General features: G+C 42.0%; 1 protein-coding gene and 1 long non-coding RNA gene across 3 annotated transcripts; one reads left to right on the top strand and one right to left on the bottom strand.

The window, feature by feature from the left end:
• Nucleotides 1-12,398, bottom strand: N6AMT1 (N-6 adenine-specific DNA methyltransferase 1). Its single transcript, XM_065413833.1, has 6 exons — nucleotides 11,970-12,398; nucleotides 9,687-9,773; nucleotides 8,392-8,482; nucleotides 5,265-5,348; nucleotides 3,262-3,403; nucleotides 1-832 (listed from the first exon to the last, which is right to left on the bottom strand). Exons 1-6 carry the CDS (start codon nucleotides 12,098-12,100, stop codon nucleotides 726-728), a joined length of 642 nt encoding a protein of 213 aa, XP_065269905.1. The 5' UTR covers nucleotides 12,101-12,398; the 3' UTR covers nucleotides 1-725.
• Nucleotides 11,947-23,017, top strand: LOC135885912 (uncharacterized). 2 transcript variants are annotated; one of them, XR_010561762.1, is made up of 3 exons: nucleotides 11,966-12,019; nucleotides 14,551-14,716; nucleotides 21,196-23,017. It is a non-coding gene; the product is annotated as an uncharacterized LOC135885912 (long non-coding RNA). The 2 variants fall into 2 exon arrangements; XR_010561761.1 differs by lacking the exon at nucleotides 14,551-14,716 and having other exon boundaries at nucleotides 11,947-12,019.
• Nucleotides 23,018-23,157: the final 140 nt, after the last annotated feature.

Below are 23,157 nucleotides of genomic sequence, written 5' to 3'. Positions count from 1 at the left end.
AACTTTTTATATGGTTTATTAACCCATAGCATTTAGCTTAAAGACTCTGGATGACATATAGCAGAACTCCATATTGGGTACATCTGTTGGAATATTCATAGCAATAATACAGTAGCAAGATAAGATCAAGAGTTTTCCAACTATGGGAGCAAAATTAGTTTCTATGCACTAGGCTTTTGGTGATTCTGCAACAAATGCAAAATATAAGACTGAGGCCACTAACCTCAAGATCAGTGGTTTCTTAAGTACTAATTTAAACCAGATAGCTCTACAGAATAAGTACCATAAGACAAGACAAAGTACTAAAGCAAGAACACTGTTTTGAGAACCCATAATGAATGACAAAGGTTAACAATTATTAAATGTATGATCACATAAAAATATTCCAGTTATAAAACAAAATACATACCAGTGAATTTCCTCATTTTAAAGTGTGACCGTCCATTTTAAAGTTTACATTTCAGCTACAGTTCCACTATGCTACATAGAAAACCAAGTCCAGAAACAACTGCCCCCTCACTCATTACAGATCACAGTGGGTTGATGGCCAGGTTAAGGGAACAACAATGAAAGTTTTGCTAATTTTCCTGTAAAGATCAGGAGACAGGATAATTTTTTTTTCAAAAATCTGTTATAGTTTATAGTCACAAAATAGCCTGACCATTGTAACACCATTTGTGTTTAACTTCCATTGCTGAAGATGTTTAAAGATTTAAGAGCAGTCATCAGGACTTGCTGAATTTAAGAATTGTGAGAGTTTCTCTTCCTGCTTGTCTAGAAAGTACTCTAGTACCTCTTAAACCGTATTTCTTCATTGTTTCCAAAATTTCATCTGTAATTAAAAATGTACAGCATTACAGTTCAGTTTGTGTTAATCACCACCTAAAAAGCCCATCCTGTCTTAAACTGATTTATTTGCTAAAAGCAAATTACAAAACAAAAGATTATATAGGCTCATAAAATATCCATCATGCTCCTTTAGGTGATTAGAACAATTTTTAAAGCAGTCATCCAACAAAACCAAATGAACTTGGCTTTCTACTAGTGGAAATGTTGGATTTTAATGTCTTTGAAAAATATACTAAGTACTTAATTGAATTGGTAAATAAGTTTAAGATTAAAAAGTGTGATCAAAGTTTAAGTGTGTGTATGCTTTTAATATTCTATATATTAACACAAAATCCAAAATGAGTTAAGTGCAGTTATACTGAAACTGCAAATTAGTTAGAATCATAGTATAATGATTTAATATTCCTATCTTAACTAACTGCTTCAATTAAAGTTTCAGCACTATACTCAGGTTTCAAGTACTTAATAAAAAGGACGAGGAGTACTTGTGGCACCTTAGAGACTAACATTTATTTGGGCATAAGCTTTCGTGGGCTAAAACCCACTTCATGGGACGCATGCAGTGGAAAATACAGTAGGAAGATGTATATAAACAGAGAACATGAAAAAATGGGCGTTGCTATACCAGCTATAATGAGACTAATCAATTAAGGTGGGCTATTAGCAGCAGGAGAAAAAAAAACTTTTGTAGTGATAATCAGGATGGCCCATTTCAAACAGCTGACAAGAAGGTGTGAGTAACGGTAGGGGAAAAATTTGGGGGTTCTTTGGTAAAATTCCAGCAGAGTACAATTGCAAATCTGATATTTGAGCCCTGTCTGAAAATGTTCAAACGTGGGAGTGCCCTGGAGTAATTCTACACTTCAGTGTTAGTTTCACTTTAGCAGATGAAACCCATATTTCCCATACTACTTGGGTCAATGTTGTAATGGACAGTATGTTTTCCTGTATATACTAAGTAAGTAGTGGCTTGAACAAAGAAGGTTTTATAAAAGGTTTTATAAAGGCAGAAGCTCTGATAGAAGGATGTGTATACAGCACACAAATTAATTTGAAAACCCTACAGTAAAAACCGCCAGAAAGGGTAGGATTCACAAGTGGAGCTGTCATGTAAAGTGTCTAAGCACAAATTTAGAAGCTCATACCCCGGCTCAGCTGCCACCTAACCTTGTAGTAGCCTAAAGTCCCTAGGCACCTCAGTGTTCACTAGTGAAGTCCCCAAGGTGCCTAAATTTCAGCCAATGGGCACATACTCAGCTGCCTCAGCCCTGACACCACCAAGCAGCTTGGCACCTAACTCATGCCTAAGCCGGAGCAGGATTCACAAAGAAAGCATTCCCTCACTTAGCTCGCCTGCAGAGCGCAATCCAGTACACATGCTCAGAGGCTGCCATAGAGCACATCTACTTGATTGGGCTCTGCACAAGACACAGTTGAGGAAGAGGCAGTGCTGCCCTTCCCACACACTTTTCTCCCAATAGTTAGAGTACTCACACAGGATGTGGGAAACCTGGGTTCAAATCCCCACTCTGCCTACAGTGGAATAGGGAATTGAATGTGGGTTTCCCACATCAGTCCCTTAACTGTTGGGCAATGGGCTAGTCTGGGGTGGGCTTCTCTCAGTCTCTCCTCCTCTCCACTTTGTATAAAATAGTTAACTATTCATTGAAAAAGAGAGAATCTCTAAAGTCCAGTGGTTAGGGCACTCAGCTGGGAAGTGAGAGACCCATGTTCAAGTCCCTGCTCCCAATCCAGCAGAGTGGGGATTTGAACCAGTGCCTCCAACATCCTGGGTGATACTCTAACCACTGGACTATTGGGCATGCAAGGAGGCACTACCACCATCACCTTGATTTTTCTTCAAAAAGGGATGACCTGGCTTAGGTACCCAACTCCAGGAGAGGGTTCACTACTATGAATTCCAAGTAGAGGGAGATGCCTCCATCAAGGCCAGAGTTAGGCACGTAACTCCTGAGAGAGACAGGGCTTAGGCCACACCCCTCTCCTTGTCATTTCCTATTGGCTGGTTTAGCATGCTGACTTCTGTGAATCTTTTTTAGGCACCTAAGTCTCACAGTGCATTGTATTGGGAACCTGACTGCCTAACTTGGGATCATGAATCCAACTTAGCAGAAGGGTGCCTAAAAGTTGGGTGCTGCAATGCTCAACCAAGTCCTCCCTGTGAATCTAGCCCAAAGTGCTTCCACACTAATAAATGTTATTAACCAAGTGTGACTTGCTACTGCCATGTACAGGCCATCTCATTTCTCTGAGATATTACTCAATTCAAAGTTTCCCATTCTTGCATACCAGTGGCAATGTCTGATTAGCTATAGCACCTTAGTCTTGTGCTCATAGTTTTCATGTACGCATTAGTAACATATAATTTAGCAAACAGAAGGATTCTATTACCTGGGTTGTTCTCTTTAATTGTAACTAAATAGAATAATCCTCCTGTTGAAAGCAGGTCTGGCACTAAAGGAAAAAGTCTATCCATTACCTCTCTGCCATTTTTGCCTCCAGCCCAGGCTGCCTCTATTCCATGGCTTTCTACCTAGGAGAAATTAAAGGAAGATGAATTTTTTTACTAATGGTTTACATACGACTATAGAGTGCCATATATGTTCATGACACTTTAGGAAGAGCATCACCATAGTCCCTATCCTAAGGAGCTTATTTAATTAAAATAATTTCAATCATAAAATTGCTACATGGCAGTTTAGTTCATGCAGCATACAAGTCAAATTTCAGACTTATCCTCCAAATAGATGAGCTCTGTTTGGATTTAAAGAAGGCCTTTGTTGACGCTGTTTGGAAATAGACACGTTCTGTAACATTCAAAGCATATACTTTCCTCTAGATGCATACAGAAAGTATTCATATAAATTCCACCAAGGATATGTCTACATTGCAATAAAACACTTGCGGCTGGCCCATGTCCGCTGGCTTGGGCTCGGGGGGCTCAGGATGCAGGGCTATAAAACTGCAGTGTAGATGTTTGGATTCAGGCAGGAGCCTGGGCTCTTGGAACCTCCCCCTTCTCGGTTTTATACACTCCAGTTTACAGCCCTGCAGCTTGACCCCTGCGACCCAAGTCAGCTGACCTGGGCCACCTGTTCATGTTTTATTGCAGTGTAGACATGCCTCGAGAGTCCTGAAGAATACAAATAAAAGATGAAAATTAGAGCAGTCCAGAAAAAGGAATTTCTGTCCCATAGAAAATGTTGAGGCTTTGGAAAAAATTAGTCCCAATTTTGGACAAAAAAGTAAATCGCTCAAGATTTTTCACAAGCCAGAAATTCTGAAAAATTCCATTTGGGGAGAACCACAATAGAATTTTTCAGCTTGCCAACTGCCCATCTGGATGGCTCTTGTCAATTTCTGTTTCTCCGTGCAGGCAGAAAGAGCCTTTGGGCAAGCTCCCATGGGAGGGGTGAGCCAAGACACTCATCCCTGAAAATTCTGATTTTGTGAAAAAGGCATTTTTCACCAGAAAATCATTCCAATGGGAAATATCTGACAGATCTAAATGAAAATCTCTTAGGGCTTGTCTACATGCAGATAATCAGGAAAGTTAAGGCAAATCAACTAAAGGTGTAAAGTCAATGCACATAATTTAAAGCATGGTTAAACCTCTAAGTGGATCTCTCATTCAGGAATGAAGTGGAATTAGTTCATTGTAACTTTGTCTACACTAGCAATTTATGTCAGTATAACTACGTCGCTCAAGGGGCGTGGAAAATCCACACACCTGAGCGATGTAGTTATACTGACCTAACCCCCGGGATAGACAGCGCTATGTCGGTGGGAGTGCTTCTCCTGTTGACATAGCTACCGCCTCTTGGGGTACCTATGCCAATGGGAGAAGCCCTCCCATTGGTGTAGGTAGCATCTTCACTGAAGTGCTACAGCAGTGCACCTACATCGGTGCAGCTACCCCACTGCAGTATTTTAAGTGTAGACAAACCCTTAATCAAAGTTAGAGAACTAAAACCACTTTACTCCTGAATAAGAGCATTGACATGGGGGATTAAGCATGCTTTAATTTATGCGCCCTGACTTCATACCTTTAGTGATTCCTAAGTATCCCTGTGTAGACATGGATTTACAGAATTGCCCCGGCAAGGATGGAGCAATATTTTGTGGAACAGTGGTCACTAGTGTCCTTTATCTCTTATGCAGAAAATGCAGTAAGGTGAGTGATTCATATTTACTGCAAACAGTTCTGTTATCACCACTGGCTCCACATGACCCCTCACTACTTTTTCAAAGAACTACAATTCAGGACACAGTAGTCTGACAACTGGACATTACAAACCAATTTATCATATCAGAAATTAATAATTTTTCATATCCACTGAGCTGCATAAGTTTTTTTTTTAAATTGCATCTCCTCAAGTCTCAGTGATCCCTACCTCTTCAGAAGGGGTTACCACATACGGTGGATTAAATAGTAGTAGATCAACTTTCCCATTTAATCTTGGTAACAATCCTGTGACCTAGAGATGAAATTGAGGTAGGAAACAAGTTAGTTTTACTTAGGCAGTTCTTTTATTAGCTACATTTTTTATTTACAGCAGGAACACACATTTCCACTTCTCATTATACAATAGGTATTGAGAGACTGCAGATTTGTCATATATGGGACTAAAATGAGAGATTAAGCTTTGAATATAATCAATCATTATCAAGACAGGAAGAAAATTAATAGGTTTACAAACAGTTATACACTATTGAGATATAAAGAACAGGAGTACTTGTGGCACCTTAGAGACTAACAAATTTATTTGAGCATAAGCTTTCGTGAGTTTATGCTCAAATAAATTTGTTAGTCTCTAAGGTGCCACCAGTACTCCTGTTCTTTTTGCGGATACAGACTAACACAGCTGCTACTATTGAGATACAGAAAGTGTCCTGTACTTAGCTATGGAAACCTGACTTATTTAAAATGACTTAAGCCAAAACAGACTGTTAACTAAGATACTTCTTTGTTATTTTCTGTATGACAGGAGTACAAGGTAAACATTTAGTAAAACACAAATCTGTGCAATTTCCCATAAATTTAGCCAGCCAATCAAAAGGTGACCATGTTGCCACCATCTATTTTTCTTATATTTTTAGTTACCAAAACCAAAAGTCAATAATGGACAATATGAAAAAGTACATTTCAAGGACCCTTACTAAGCAAAATGTTTTAAATACATGCTAATTACAGGTGCTTTATTTGGGAATCACAGAATATTAGAGTTGGAAGGGACCTTAGGAGATCATCTAGTCCAACCCCCTGCTCAAAGCAGGACCAATCCCCAGACCGATTTTTACCCCAGTTCCCTAAATGGCCCCCTCAAGGATTGAACGCACAACCCTGGGTTTAGTAGGCCAATGCTCAAACAACTGAGCTATCCCTCAGTAGATAATAATAAAAACGTCCTGATTGTGAGATAATAATCCGTTTCATAAGTGGGTAAATTACAAGGTTGAGTAACTTATCTCAATAAGGGAACTAGATTATTTCTCTATCAAATCAAGCATCCCTTCCTCTAGGATGACTATACTGCAAGTGATTCCTCATAGGAAGGGTTAGATTATTTCATGTTTTTATAAATTAAAATAAGTAGAGTTGGGACCATTCCTGTTTCACCTTCCATTCACAGCAATGCATTAAATTGTCCTCTTTGGTTCTGAATAGCTCAGCCTCTATGCCTGGTCCAAGTGCACTAAACCAGTCTTCAGTGTGCAAGGGCAGCCCACAGAATGGGACAAGTAAAAATATAAGTTTATTGCATGAAGACAAACACAACAGGGTCCCAAAACATGAACTAGAGATACAGAATAGTAAGAGGATGAAAGAAAAACCTATACTAATTAAAAGAGCTAGCTTACAGATTCATATCCATCCCAGTTCAGAAGTGATTAAAAGTTTATCATCTGTTAGCTGTTCATCAACTACTTCATATAGGTCTCTGTGTACAGTCCAATTCCCAAATGAAGAAGTGTTCATTTATTTCAGCTGTTTCTAATTATTGGCAATCTGTCACCCTTCATTAAATTTAAATTCTCAAGATTTTTTACAAATTAAAAGAGCTTACTGAGGAAAAGATTAAACTTAGTTTCCCATAAGGCACTGCTTGGAAGTTTTTGTTTTTTTTAAATCATTAGCAAACAGAATTTATAACAAAAAAACATTTAGACTTGTGCATTGACAGAGCATTACTGTCATGGGTACAACATTAATAAGAAAGCTCCAGGTGTTCACAGTTTCAAATCCATTCCCTGATTATATAGTATTTGCTCTATATTTGTACTGATTTAGAGTCTCATTTGAAGTATATTTTCTTTTCAGATTCAGTTTGGTCCCTTATCAGCTGTTTTGTCCCTCTCTTTTCATCAGCCTTTCTATTTGGGTTTTTTTTTGCATGAGTTTTTGAGAGAACAAGTGGGCGCTGTGATCAGTTTTTACTTAGTTTTCTGTAAGCTTGCAACAGTGTCTAAGCTACTGCCATCCACCAGAGTACTTTACAAATTTAATAAAACAAATACTTATATATTGTGGCATAAAAGACTGTTGTACCTTACTAACATATGGCAGTAAATTGCACCTGAGTGCACTGGGTTCTTTGTCTGGCTGGCTGGAAGGGTTGTTGCCCCTATTTGGGCCCCCTTTGCAACAGGGTGGCAGAGTGGGGAGGAAGGGGAAATTTACCAGGACAGAGCAGGGAACAACAGGAAGTGGCTGGACCAGGTTAGAAGGAGAACACTGTCCTTTCATGTGCCAGGGGGGCAACTATACCCTGAACAGTTCCAGAAAAACATACTCTCACTGCAATCAGGCTGGCAACACCCACCCTCCCAGTGATGGGCTCCGAGTAGGACTTGGTTTCTTCATGATCTGCTGTGAGCATGACTCTACTCAACTTCTTCTTCTGGAGCTGGAAAGGAATTTTCTCCTCACCACCAGATTGGACGAGGTGGGGCAGGTTTTTTCATCTTCTCCACAGCAGATAAGGGACCCAGTGGGGTAGGCGAGGAATGTCACCACTTAGTAACAGATGTGTCCAGTGCTTGTTACAGAGGGAATACGGTTCTCGGATTAAATGGATTTGGAAGTGGATTTAGAGGAAAGCATCCCCTAAGGTAGCTGGGGAAGGAAGGCTGGGGCTCCTAACATGAGATACAGCGGGGAGCCAATCCATTCCCTGTTTTCCACCCCCCTTAACTCCTCATACGAGGGGAGGGTGGTGGGATCCCAGCAACAGGCTAGCTAGGACCAGGTTGAGAAAGGGGGAGGGCTGACAGCAGCCCTCCCGAGTAGGAGGAAACAATTAAGGAAATAATGATGACCTGCTGTACAATTTATTGTTGGGTAATCCCAGATATGTTAACTGAATAAAACTGTGGCCTAATTAAAACACATCCATTGCCCCTTGTCTTTCTTTCAGCGTGAAGGGACAGTACCTGAATGGTTACAAGCAAACCTCCCACTGTACATTGTAAGAATTGCAAAACTATCAGAAGGTCCAGTTATAGAAACTTGTATCTTACCAAGTCAGTAATTACTGGGTGAATGTGAACTTTGTTAAGTACAGCTGTCTCCAAGGTACAAGAAGCTGCTATAGGATTGATATCTGTACATCTGAAAGCAAAACATTAATGTCACATCAACATTACAAGATATAATTAAAAAATGAACGTAAGAATGTGAATGCTATTATGTGCTGTGACGTCAAGTCTGGTGTATGAATGAATGTGATTCCCCTGCTCACGCACACATACTCACGCTAGCTCTCATCCAGTTAGCACAAGCATAAATAGCAGCATAACTGCGGTAGCAGCAGCAGCAGAGGTACGGCTGAGCTATGCTGAGTACATACCCACTGTTTTCACCCCTATCTTGCAGTGTACACATAGCCTTACTAAATAATCATCATCCAAGCTTTGAAAAGAACATACAATTCTTGTTACTCATACTGTGACTATAACACGTATGAAATTTCATACAATAACACTATGCTAAGAAAACTTTAAGGTTGCCTAAGTACTCAAAAGTTAAGGAAATGCTAAAGTTAAGGTTGCATGCTCAGACATAACTATAACTTTGTCCTCATCTGTGGATGCATTACAATTGTCTTGAATTAAATTATCACATACTATTTCTCAAGCAATGCAACATACTATAATATCAAAGTTTTCTACATTTTGTGCTCAGATAACTCATAAAAGGCCAAGAGAATTTTACCAGACTTTCAAACAAAATTTGGGCTCAGAACTTACATTAGAAATTCAGCCTAAAATGATTTTGTCTGTGAAAACAAGTGTTTATAATGAGACTGCCTTTCCAACTATGGCACTGCATAATAGTTACTCAGTGGGGCCCAGCACTGCAAACTCTTGTGCATTTGCTTAATGTTACACATGTGAGTATTCCCACTCAGCTCAACAGAACAACTCACATGAGTAAAGTTAGACAAGTGTTTGCAGGATCAAGTTATGAGTAAACATGGTAGAGACAACATGACTACAGATTGAGCTCAAGCTGGGAAGAAGGAATTTCAGAACTCTAGTCCTGGCTCTACTACCAAACCAATAGGTGGTCTTGAGCAAGTAATTTAGGGCCAGATTTTCTAAGCTATTTAGGTGTCTAACCTCTCACTGAAATCAATGAGGGATAGGAATCTACATGTCTTTAGAAATCCATTTGTAAAATGGAGATAATACTTCTCTACATAGTTGGTGACTGTAAAACATTTTGAAATGAAAAGCACTATATATTGTAAGAGCAAAGTATTCTTATATTATTAGCTGCAACAATCTAAAAAAAATGGTAGTATAATACTTACATGTACAATGCACTGGGTCCAACAATGGAAGCCAGAAATGTTGAAACCACACCTGATCCAGCTCCTACTTCAAGGGAGATCTCAACTCTAAATTGAAATAAAAATAATTAGTACAAAGTGATTAAAATACCCGCTTCACAAGAGTATCTAGGACGGACATATGCAGGCCTGAATCAGGCAATGCTGTCAAACCTGCAGCCGCTAATAATGAAGTTTACTGGTCATACTGCCCTCAAGATCAAGATGAGTGGTGTGCCATATGATCTGCGTTGTGCTGACTGACAGCTCTCTGGTGAGAACTTGTGTCCCCTGGGGAATCAAAATATTTCCTACTTATCACAGCCCCCGCTGGGGCACACTGTAGGTTTCCTTCCCTCTGTTAACAGGAAGCATCCATTGACAACACAAAAACAACAGTTCTAGACACATCTCCACCCCCTCCACCAAGCAGCCACGGCATAAGAGTTTGGAGCAGGTCACACTGAAACTGGGATCCCAAGGATATGTCTACACAATGCACTTGGTGACAAACTTGCACTAGCAGGGCTCAAGTGAGCACTGTAAAAATAGCAGTGTGGATGTTGTGGTTCCCGTGGAGACTCAGGCTAGCCACCCAAGCTCAGATCTAGGGGATCAGGTGGGCTTGAGAGCACAAGCTGCTGCCCAAGGTGCAATGTCCATGTTATTTTTAGTGCACTAGCTCAAGCTCCACTAGTCTGAGTCCAGAGGCTCACTCCCAGCTGCAGTGTAGACATATCCCAGTGACTATTCTAAAGGGTCCACATTTGTTTGAGCTGGCTCTGGACATGTATAAATAATAGAAATTTCAAGACAAGCAACAAGATTATTTCATTGTATGGATCCCATTCATCTTAAATTATATTTGCAATACCCTTTACTTTGAGATATTTTGAGTATGAAAAGGAGCAACACAGAACCAAGTTCTAGCCGATTCTATATTCCAATAAATTAAAAACATTCCACTCCTCACAGAGTAAAACTGGTTTAATTTTGTTTGGGGCACATCATTCCTGGAAAAACTGACCATCACGCCAAAGACTAAGTTACCACACAGTAATCTGAAACCTGGCAGATGTTTACATTATTTACTGAAACTACTTGGAGCTATGAGCAGGGTGACCACCCATCCCAAATTGAGCGGGACAGTCCCCAAATGTAAATTTCAAGTCCCAGTGCCAGGCTAAATTACTCCAGGACAACATTTATCCTGGGTTCCCTGTGACATCACTCTGTGCCTGCCCAAGGCTCGGGGCAGCACCAGCCTCTTTCCAGTATGTGTGTGTGGGTGTCTCACAAGTGGGCCTTAGCCCCCCACTCACAAGGCCCCACCCCCTGCTCCTCTTTCCCCTAAGGCCCTGGCCAGGCTATAGTAAGAGCTATCCTGAAAGCCTAGTCTGCTGTGGGGAGCCCTGGACCCTCCACCTGCCCTTGGTAGTGCACCACAGTGGGGGCAGGGACACAGGCCAAGGACTACTTTTGGGTACCCCAGCCACCACCGAGGACAGGTGGAGGGTCCAGGGCTCCCCACCGCAGCCCAGGCTCCCTGGAGGGCTCTTACCAGCACTGGGCTCTGGCGTGGCCGGGGGTGTCTCAGGGGAAGAGGAGGCTCAGGGCTCCTGCGTGTGTCCCAGTTTTGCATTTTGAAAAGGCGGGTCACCCTAACCAGGGCAATCCGATCCTCTTCTTTTTCTTCCACTGCAGCAGACCTAGCTGTGGATAAACCAATCTTCACTCCAGCTGGCCGTTGTGTACTACAGCACGACTCTGCCGCAGCAGGGCAGCACCCCCTGGCACTGCGGCTCCACAGCGGCCGGGGTCCTTCTGGGATTCTTCATCCGAGGCTCACACAGCGCCGCGCGCACCGCCCAGCACGTGGGACGTCTCCGGCCAGGGCACGCGCAGGGGTCGATGGCGCAGGCGCTGAGGGCGGATGGGAGCGAGGCAGAGGCGGATCCCGGCGCAAGGACGCGCAGGGGGGGACATTTCGCCCAGGCGACGGCAGCAGTCGGTGGGTGAAATCCCGGCTCTGTTGAAGCCGGTGGGAGTTTTGCTGTCGCCCGTGCCAGGATTGTACCAACGGCGAGCCAGCCAACAGCCCCGCCCCCACCCCCAAAGACCCCGCCCCCCAGCAGCCACCGCCTGTCCCCGCCCCCTGCACGTGCTCACGGCGCCCCCTGACTCCTCCCACCCCCCCACCAGCGGCTGCTCCCATTGGCTGCTGACCGGCCTCTCGCTGGTTCTTTCCCTCCCCCCAGCTCGCACCCTGCGTCTCTGATCTGGGCCGCGTCCCGCTCCAGCGCGTCCAGCAGCAGGTAGGTGTCCTCGGCCGGCTCGTACACGTCGCTGAAGGGCCCGTGCGAGCCCACGTGCTGGTGGCGCGGGGTGGGGATCATGGCCCAGGACCGCCCCCTTCCTTCCGCGAGAGAGTGCGCATGTGTGGATTCTCCACCGACTCACGGTGCCGCGAGGGGAGAGGGACACACGCATACGCAGACTGCTGCGCACGCGCAGCTGCCGCTGCCGTCGCTACTGTCGCGAGGACCAGCCTCGGCCCGCCCTCGTCCTCCAGCATCCGGCGAATCGGCGCTCGACTGAGGTTCTTTAGGGGCGAGCGCAGAGCAATGGATCCCGCCTTGTTCTGTTGGAATACTCGGGCTGCGCTGCGCAGGGCCGCGGGCTCGGTGCCAGCAGGGACTTGCCATTAGGCTTCCGGGCGGCGCGTTACATTGGGACCTGCCCCACAGACCCCTTTAACCCGGCCGGGCGGTTCACTGACTGTCAGAGCAGAAATGCCGAATGTCTTTGTACAAAGTCTTCTCTAGCTTCCTTTCTCCCCCCAATCTCCTCTGAAAACTGCTCCCCCACCCGTTGTCTGTGCTGCCCTGTGTCACTCACCTTTCCTAGAATCATAGACTATCAGGGTTGGAAGGGACCTCAGGAGGTCATCTAGTCCAACCCCCTGCTCAAAGCAGGACCAATCCCAAACTAAATCAGCCCAGCCAGGGCATTGTCAAGCCGGGCCTTAAAAACCTCTAAGGAAGGAGATTCCACCACCTCCCTAGGTAACCCATTCCAGTGCTTCACCACCCTCCTAGTGACAAAGATTTTCCTAATATCCAACCTAAACCTCCCCCACTGCAACTTAAGACCATTACTCCTTGTTCTGTTGTCTGCCACCACTGAGAACAGCCGAGCTCCATCCTCTTTGGAACCCCCCCTCAGGTAGTTGAAAGCAACTATCAAATCCCCCCTCGTTCTTCTCTTCTGGAGACTAAACAATCCCAGTTCCCTCAGCCTCTCCTCATAAGTCATGTGCTCCAGCCCCCTAATCATTTTTGTTGCCCTCTGCTGGACTCTTTCCAATTTTTCCACATCCTTCTTGTAGTGTGAGGCCCAAAACTGGACACAGTACTCCAGATGAGGCCTCACCAAAGTCAAATAGAGGGGAATGATCATGTCTCTCGATCTACTGGCAATGTCCCTACTTATACAGCCCAAAATGCCGTTAGCCTTCTTGGCAACAAGGGCACACTGTTGACTCATATCCAGTTTCTCATCTACTGTACCTCCTAGTCCTTTTCTGCAGAACTGCTGCCTAGCCATTCGGTCCCTAGTCTGTAGCAGTGCATGGGATTCTTCCGTCCTAAGTACAGGACTCTGCACTTGTCCTTGTTGAACCTCATCAGATTTCTTTTGGCCCAATCCTCTAATTTGTCTACGTCCCTCTGTATCCTATCCCTACCCTCCAGCGTATCTACCACTCCTCCCAGTTTAGTGTCATCTGCAAACTTGCTGAGGGTGCAGTCCACGCCATCCTCCAGATCATTGGATGGACAGATATAAAATCTGAACTCCGTGACTCTGTAGGGTATTATTGGGATGGGATGTGATGTGTACACCTGTTTCCCTAGACATCTTCTCTCCAAGCATTGATCACAAAAGTGGCAGCTGCAGAACACTCCTGAACTGGTAGGGACACTATGGGCTGCTCTACTAGGTCTTATCTGTTTTGCTGTGAAAGAAGCTGTACAAGGTATATTGTTCTGACTTCAGATCTATTTAAGAGATTTGACAGCGTGCTGAGAGCCAGTAGCTGGCTTGGCACTCTGATCACTTAAGTGTTCCTTAGTCCCCTTCCTGATGGAGAAGTGGAATAGTTAATTACCTAATCAGAGTGGGGCGGAGGAGCTAATTATTGGTTAGCTGAGAGGGTAGTTAAAAAGCACTGGAAGTGCAATGGGGAGAGGTTAAGGCCTGGTGTACACTAGAAAATGAGGTTGACATAACTACATTGCTTAAGGGTGTGAAAAATCCGCACCCCTGAGCCGTGTAGTTAGCCTAAACTAAGTCCCCATGTAGGCAGCCCTAAGCACATGGAACAATTCTTCTATTAACAGCTGATGGAAGAACTCCTCCTGTAGGCATAGGTAGTGTCTACACCAAAGCAGTACAGTGGTGTAGCTGTGTCGCTGTAGCGTTTTAAGTGTAGACAAGCCCTAACAGAGCCCAGAGGAAGTAAGATCTCAGGGTTGCGAGAGCTCTCTATCTCCCTGGACAAAGGGTTGAGGACTAGGGAAAGCTGTAGATAGAATTGCTACATGGGATCATGTTGGTGGAGGTAATATAAATAAAACTCACAGAGATGCTAACAGAAAGTGTCAAAAGCTTTTGTGTGGGTCTCAGGACAGGAGTGGAGCCTGCCCTGTTACAAGAATAATATTTGCTTGAAATGTTACAGTATTAAAACTAAATGTTGCCTACTACCTCTACCAGTTCAGGCAAAGACTTTCTTGTCTAGCATGTCACACCAGTGGTAATTGTACCTTTTTTTTACCACACTCAGTCAAGGTTCTAGGTGCAGTTGCAGCTTTTCTTCCTGTGCTGAGCATAAATGAACTGGCCATTTAAAAAAGTAAAAAATGTAGAAAAAACCTAAAGCCCATTAGGATTTAATCCTAACTCAAGATGGTGATGACCTTACTGGCATATGGCACCCTGTCCCAAAGTAAGTAAGTTATATAGTTCCTATGCTCAGTTGGTTTTTTGGGGGGGGGGGGGGGGACCCGCTCAGGAATGAAAGCAATTAAAAGAAAAATCAAGTAGAACACAAAATTCTATTGCATTGTAGGAGACATGACTTTTGATTCCTTATGTCTCAATCCTCCCCTGTTAAAAACAGTATTAGATTTTGTTAATATTAATATTTTTTAGTGTCAGAGCAAGTTCTTGGTACCCAAGAATCCAGGATGGAGATTTCTTAATGGGACTTCTGAAGATCCTGTCATTACTTCCTGTCTCTATTGTTCTCCCTTGCCATTTAAAATTCTTGGATCAGCTTTGTTCCTGACACATTCCTGTCAGGGAGGTTTTTACTACATTTCTTGGTCTTCAACTGATTCCGGGCCCTCTGATCTTCTTATCTCTCTGACATTGTTTCTTGTGTCTCCATAAAACTGTAACTCATGCTTCTTTGAAATTGTTCCTCCATCCAGTCACAGACTCATAGGCCTTTAGTTCTGCCTTGGTATTTCCAGCACTAGGACCACACCATACCTTCCTGGGTGTAAGTGAGACAGATCATTCACACTAATCAATGTGTGTGAATCAAAAGAAATTGCTTTGTATCCTGGCTTTTTCCCTCACATAAACATCACAATTTATGTGCAAACCAGTGCCTGAATTTGAACATCAGTATACTATGTGTGTGAATCAGTGAGATTTACATTAGCATATATTATTTACACAGGAACCATTGAGTTACATAAATACATTAAAACAATACACAGAGTACACCACTGTGTGTAATGCAGTAATATTTTAAACAAATCCAGATGCTGCCAAAATTGCAGACCAGTTCCAGTGCTATAGCTTGCATTTAGGTGGCCAGGAAATCTTAAGCTTCAGCAGTGGATCCTGCTAGCCAATTTGAGCTTTGTCCAGCCCTTTCACAAAGGAATGTTTTTTCATGCTTTTTGGACATAGCCTGTGCTGTGAGACTGGGCAGCAAAATGATCTCCAGTTTATGGAAAATGGCAACTTTGCTTTCAGAAGGTGATTAGAGATGTGGAATGAAGAGAAGTGATGTTGCTTCTGGCATCTGTAGTAATAAATATTTCAAAACAACAGAATATGGAGTTAGGAAAATTACAACCATGATATTCATTAGAATTGTACCAGATTTCTACTGCCAGTGAGTATTCGGCTTAAATTTTTATATTCAGGTTTGGCCAAATACGTTTGAATTTAAATAATTGGGTCTTGGATGGTTATTTGAGGACAAGTCAGTCTAAACATACCCAGCAGTTCTCACCTGTTTCCCTATCCATCCCCAAGAGTTGATCACAAAAGTGGCACCAGCTGGTTGCATGCTCTTTACTTCTTCCATACTTTAATGCTGCACCTGTTCTCAAACAACCACCATCTCCAGCCTTAAGGAAACTTAAAAATAGCAGGAAGGGAAGCCTGGCAAGAGAGGGGCTGAGGAAGGTTCTAAGCAGCAACTCTGCAGAGAAAAGAGTAGATGTAGGGTGACTATTGTTACCTTTATTAAAGTAATAAAGTTATTTGTTCAGTGTTAGAAGAAAATGACTGTGATTTTTTTGCCATTGTCATGCCAGCAGCCCTAGCCTCCAGTCAGTGGAAGCCAGTCTTAAAGGGAATGCGTCTGTGCAGGACTGAGGGGAAACATCAAGTTAAAAAATCAGAGAATATAGTATTTCATGCTCCAGTAGAGCAAACAACTAATTTTTCAGTTCATTCTCTGTACTGGAAAAAAAAAAAATTGTTTCAGGTCAGATGGTTCATTTGACCTGAAACAAAACATTTTATTTTCAAGGTTTTTTAAACATATTTAAATAAATTTAAAAAAGTTGTTTTGATTGAAAGATTAAAACATTTCATTTAGAAAATGTCAAAACAAAATGTTTCATTTTTTTCAAATTTTATTTTAGTGTTTGCAGTCAAAAGAATTGGGTCAATTCAACACAGATTCACAAAATGTTTTGGTCAACCCAAATCTGCATTTTTATTTATTTATTTATTTTTGGTGAAAATAGTTCTGCCAAAAAATTTGGCCCTATCCTCCAGAACGAAACAAAAATGAACAAACCAAAAATCTGATCAGTAATGGTAAGGAGAAAGTAAAAGAACTCTAGTTCCTCTGTCATATTTGTATTTAATTTTGTAAGGTGCTCGGCTACCTGGAAGATAGTGATATAAAAGCCTAGATTAAAGAGAGGGAAAAGGTGATACACGTGAGTTGAAGAGGTAATGAATAGGACTAAATATGAAAAGGGAGGTGACCTCAGAATTTTAGTTTATATTTCTTATTGTGCGGTTTGAAAATATTAACGCTGTGACAAGCTTCCCATTGACCATAGGTGGAGTTAAACTATCAACCAATGTGAGAAGAAATTGTATAGAATGCAAAAATACTTGGTTTCCTTTTGCTGCATAAAACATCTTATCTTTCAAATTATTTTCAGAGTAAAATAGTTTGCATCAAACAATAAATTACAGTTTTCACTGGGCAAAATTAATCACTAGTTGTACCTCTGTTGACTTTAATATCTAGAAAGATTAAAGGAGGGACCTGCGGGTCTTCACTCACAGGTTGTGTTTCTGGTTCTGACCCCTAATATTGTGGAACCCTAGGACAAGTCACTTAACTCATAAGAACGGCCGTACCGGGTCAGACCAAAGGTCCATCTAGTCCAGTATCCTATCTACTGACAGTGGCCAATGCCAGGTGCCCCAGAGGGAGTGGATCAACAGGCAATGATCAAGTGATCTCTCTCCTGCCATCCATCTCCATCCTCTGACAAACAGAGGCTAGGGACACCATTCCTTACCCATCCTGGCTAATAGCCATTAATGGACTTAACCACCATGAATTTATCCAGTTCTCTTTTAAATGCTGTTATAGTCCTAGCCTTCACAACCCCCTCAGGTAAGGAGTTCCACAAGTTGACTGTGCGCTGCGTGAAGAACTTCCTTGTATTTGTTTTAAACCTGCTGCCTATTAATTTCATTTGGTGACCCCTAGTTCTTGTATTATGGGAATAAGTAAATAACTTTTCCTTATCCATTTTCTCCACATCACTCATGATTTTATATACCTCTATCATATCCCCCCTTAGTCTACTCTTTTCCAAGCTGAAGAGTCCTAGCCTCTTTAATCTCTCCTCATATGGGACCCGTTCCAACCCCCTAATCATTTTAGTTGCCCTTTTCTGAACCTTTTCTAGTGCCAGTATATCTTTTTTTAGATGAGGAGACCACATCTGTACGCAGTATTCGAGATGTGGGCGTACCATCGATTTATATAAGGGAAATAATATATTCTCACTAATTCTCTATCCCCTTTTTAATGATCTCTAACATCCTGTTTGCTTTTTTGACCGTCTCTGCACACTGCACGGACATCTTCAGAGAACTATCCACGATGACTCCAAGATCTTTTTCCTGACTTGTTGTAGCTAAATTAGCCCCCATCATATTGTATGTATAGTTGGGGTTATTTTTTCCAATGTGCATTACTTTACATTTATCCACATTAAATTTCATTTGCCATTTTGTTGCCCAGTCATTTAGTTTTGTGAGATCTTTTTGAAGTTCATTACAGTCTGCTTTGGTCTTAACTATCTTGAGCAGTTTAGTATCATCTGCAAACTTTGCCACCTCACTGTTTACCCCTTTCTCCAGATATTTTTAAATAAGTTGAATAGGATTGGTCTGAGCACTGACCCTTGGGGAACACCACTAGTTACCCCTCTCCATTCTGAGAATTTACCATTAATTCCTACCCTTTGTTCCCGGTATTTTAACCAGTTCTCAATCCATGAAAGGACCTTCCCTTTTATCCCATGACAACTTAATTTACGTAAGTGCCTTTGGTGAGGGACCTTGTCAAAGGCTTTCTGGAAATCTAAGTACACTATGTCCACTGGATCCCCCTTGTCCACATGTTTGTTGACCCCTTCAAAGAACTCTAATAGATTAGTAAGACACGATTTCCCTTTACAGAAACCATGTTGACTATTGCTCAACAGTTTGTTTTTCTATGTGTCTGACAATTTTATTTTTAACTATTGTTTCGACTAATTTGCCCAGTACCGAGGTTAGACTTACAAGTCTGTAATTGCTGGGATCACCTCTAGAGCCCTTTTTAAATATTGGCGTTACATTAGCTAACTTCCAGTCATTGGGTACAGAAGCCGATTTAAAGGACAGGTTACAAACTTTAGTTAATAGTTCTGCAACTTCACATTTGAGTTCTTTCAGAACTCTTGGGTGAATGCCATCTGGTCCCGGTGACTTGTTAATGTTAAGTTTATCAATTAATTCCAAAACCTCCACTAGTGACACTTCAATCTGTGACAGTTCCTCAGATTTGTCACCTACAAAAGCTGGTTCAGGTTTGGGAATCTCCCTAACATCCTCAGCCGTGAAGACTGAAGCAAAGAACCCATTTAGTTTCTCCGCAATGACTTTATTGTCTTTAAGCGCTCCTTTTGTATCTCGATCATCAAGGGGCCCCACTGGTTGTTTAGCAGGCTTCCTGCTTCTGATGTACTTAAAAAACATTTTGTTATTACCTTTGGAGTTTTTGGCTAGCCGTTCTTCAAACTCCTCTTTGGCTTTTCTTATTACATTCTTGCACTTCATTTGGCAGTGTTTATGCTCCATTCTATTTGCCTCACTAGGATTTGACTTCCACTTTTTAAAGGAAGTCTTTTTATCTCTCACTGCTTCTTTTACATGGTTGTTAAGCCACGGTGGCTCTTTTTTAGTTCTTTTACTGTGTTTCTTAATTTGGGGTATACATTGAAGTTGGGCCTCTATTATGGTGTCTTTAAAAAGTGCCCATGCAGCTTGCAGGGATTTCACTTTAGTCACTGTACTTTTTAACTTCTGTTTAACTAACCCACTCATTTTTGCATAGTTCCCCCTTTTGAAATTAAATGCCACAGTGTTGGGCTGTTGAGATGTTCTTCCCACCACAGGGATGTTGAATGCTATTGTATTATGGTCACTATTTCCAAGCGGTCCTGTTATAGTTACCTCTTGGACCAGCTCCTGCGCTCCACTCAGGACTAAATCTAGAGTTGCCTCTCCCCTTGTGGGTTCCCGTACCAGCTGCTCCATGAAGCAGTCATTTAAAGTATCGAGAAATTTTATCTCTGCATTTTGTCCTGAAGTGAAATGTTCCCAGTCAATATGGGGATAATTGAAATCCCCCACTATTATTGGGTTCTTAATTTTGATAGCCTCTCTAATTTCCCTTAGCATTTCATCATCACTATCACTGTCCTGGTCAGGTAGTCTATAATAGATCCCTAATGTTATATTCTTATAACTCATCTTTAAAATGGGTATACTATTACTTACCCTTAGTCTGTGTTTTGAGGCTTAATTCATGTTTATAAAGTACACCGAGATCCTCAAATGGAAGATACAAGTGTAAAATGGTACATCTGTTGTATCATTCTTGTGGGTTTAGAACCAACCAATAATTTCATATAAGTGTTTCCAGTAGCTAATCAGCCACTCGCCCTGCGATATAGAGGACTCCTTTTATACCTAAAGAAGATTAAATTAGTTTTTTTGGGCAATTTATGAAATAATGACTTTTGGGTCATGACTCATTTTAAAACATGTGACTATTATATTGATTGTGATATCCACTATTGGCCTTTGTTTCAGTTTTGGATAAACATTACATTATCTGATATTCAGTAGAATGCTAAAATTAGACATTTGCTACATCCCCATCAAATATTATCTAAGAATAAAGTTCATTTTATGTTTGTATGATTGTTTGTGGTAGAGCAGAGACACGTTATCTCTTTTTGTAAGAGCAAAACTTTGACTTAAAGTGGCAATGCCAATGTTACCATTTAGATTAGCTGGAAAAGAATACTGAAGACTGGCATCCAGGACACTTTTGTTCAGAGGGAGACAGTATCAGCTTCATAAATGTATGGGGAAATTTTGCACTATAGGAACAACTACTTGTAATGCACATTAAATGTGTATTGAATTCCATTACTTTGGCAAAATAAAATCATGTAAAAGACTGAGAATTTTTCAGTCTGTCTATATTTGGGAAATAGATACTTTTGAATATTTTTGCATCTCTGCAGGTGGTCAGTGTTTCGAGTGCAATACAAGAAATGACCTCACCATTTTCAGCTGTACTAGATGTTATTTTTGGCTGCTGTACACATCAAGAACTCTGGTTAATTATTATTGTTTTTTAATACTTTCTAAGTCCTTTGGGGTAAATTTTATAAAACATTTATTTTTATTGCTTACATAACTGAATAAAATATTTTTCTTGGTAGAAGACTGTAATGCTTTTGCCAAAACAGATTCTATTTCAATTTCTAGAAATTATTAAAAGTTAATAATATTCTCATTTGAATGGTATCTTTGCCATGTTATTAAACTAGGCTTTGAGATTAATTTTTTTTTTTTTTTTTGACAGAAATCCTAACTCTCCTGTTTGCACTGAATAAGCTCTATGGCCCATCCTCTTTGGAACTCAGTGCAGTTAATCTAATCTACTGATACTTAATCCACGACTCTTTAGCTGCCTGTGGCCCTTTACAGGTCTTCATGAGGCTCTCAGAAATTGTGCACATCTGAGTGGCACTCCACTCCTCTATTTGGATTTGGCAAATCAATTCACCTGTGTTGAAATAGCTGAGATTTTCCTCCCTGTGGATGGGGTGAAAAGGAGCCACTGGGATTGTCTCCGTATGTAACTGTGGAACCACTTCCAAGTCACAGCCAGGAGAGGAGGAGAAAGAGGTGAATTCCCCCTCTATTCCACCATGAAAGGCTGGCTGATAGACTGATACTTTCCTTTACCCTTCCTCACTCCCCCACTGACTGACGAGAATGTTTCCTGTCATATTGTGATATTGCTTCAGTGCTCTGTGGCACAAGAGCAGTTACATAGGCGAGAATATAGTCAATTTATCATCAAATTGCCTCCCAATCCTGTAAGAATATTTCAGCAAATTTTTGGTGTAGCAGAAACTCCAGCTTGTTCTTGAGGTTCAACGACAGCGCAAATGTGCTTAGTCCACCTTCATAACTGTTCAAAGCCCTCCATTCAGCAATACGCAGCAAGGTGACCACTAGCAGAAACATCACTCTGGCATAGATTGCCAGATCTTCTCCACAGGACTGGAAAGCCACCTCTCTTTTCCATTCTGATACCTTGAAAACTGCTATGTTCTCCAGATGTTGGCTAGTCTTTAAAGAAGAAATTGCAAACTGGTAACAGTCCCTTGATGGAACTGCCACCTCCCTCCCCATACCCTACGTAAGACACTATGAAAATTTTACATTTTTAAAAACTTTAGTACATGTATTTTACCATTAGTAGCCTCTGCTCTTTCCTCAGGGGCTGCAAAGGTTGTCTCAGAACCAAGGGTAGTCTAACAGTCACATTCCTGAAATGCTGAAAATTATCAAAATTGTGGCCTTCTACATCAAATTTATGTTATATGGGGGGGATTTCTTGGTTTCTTCCAAAGGAAAAACAACATATAATTTCTTTGAATTGGCAGTACCTTTGACTCCTGAGATGAAAACCATTCTGCTGGGAGGGCAGGGGCAGCACTGCAGAGGCAGACAGAGAAGGCCGCCATAGGACCTGCTCATTGGCATGAACAGGAGAAACCAGGAGCAGTTTGCATTCCTCAAGTATGGAAGGATCAGGCTCTTCAGCAGGAAGAGACACTGATGAACTGGTTCCTGGAGCAGGAGGCATGCTTAGGGAACGGGAGCATTCCCTAATGCTCATAGAACTGGTAGCTGAACAGTTTTGGAGTCTGTTTGCTGTCATGGCCACATCACCTCTCTGTGAACCAGCCCTACCTCCTCCTCCTCCGGCTGCCACCCAGGGTGCTGCTGAGGCAGAGGACCCAAGCTCCCCTGAGAATGGAAGGAGCCTGTAGGACTCCCAGGACCACACCCTCTGCCAGCAGCCAAAACCCCTCACAGCAGGACCCCACTGAGCATCCAAGTGAGGAATGGTGAGCCTGTGGGAATCCCTGAAGCCATCAAGTGCCTGCCCCCCAGACTACACACACAAAATGTCCCCAAGAGCAGTTTTCCACAGTCATTCCCCCTTTGTTAGGTGGTGGGGGAGGTCAAGGAGACAGATGCAAATGCATTAATATTTGACCGTTGTTTATGGATTCAGTCCCATTACATTTTGTTGCTTTACTCCTTTTAAAAATATTTCAACTACATGTTTCATATACTACTTTTAATAAATGTCATCATTTCCTTGACTTGTGCATGGACCCTCCTTGCTAAGTATGATGAATGTAAGATGTTTTCAGGTTTGGAATTGGGCTCCATGATTCACGGGACGGATGGGTTATGTGCATTGTTATGTGCTTAGAGAAATCACTGATAGTTTTAAAAGCAG

This window comes from Emys orbicularis, chromosome 1 (assembly GCF_028017835.1).
Source record: "Emys orbicularis isolate rEmyOrb1 chromosome 1, rEmyOrb1.hap1, whole genome shotgun sequence".
Taxonomy (NCBI): domain Eukaryota; kingdom Metazoa; phylum Chordata; order Testudines; family Emydidae; genus Emys; species Emys orbicularis.
This window is presented reverse-complemented; position numbering and strand designations above follow the sequence as displayed.

What these genes read in the sequence shown, in the direction of transcription:
- N6AMT1 (XM_065413833.1), bottom strand. Translation starts at nt 12,100, where the DNA reads ATGATCCCCACCCCGCGCCACCAGCACGTGGGCTCGCACGGGCCCTTC. An exon ending in GGACCCAGTGCATTGTACAT is followed by an intron (nt 8,483 to 9,686) that starts GTAAGTATTATA and finishes TTTTGCTTTCAG; the next exon opens with ATGTACAGATATCAATCCTA. An exon ending in TGGTAACCCCTTCTGAAGAG is followed by an intron (nt 3,404 to 5,264) that starts GTAGGGATCACT and finishes AATTTCTCCTAG; the next exon opens with GTAGAAAGCCATGGAATAGA.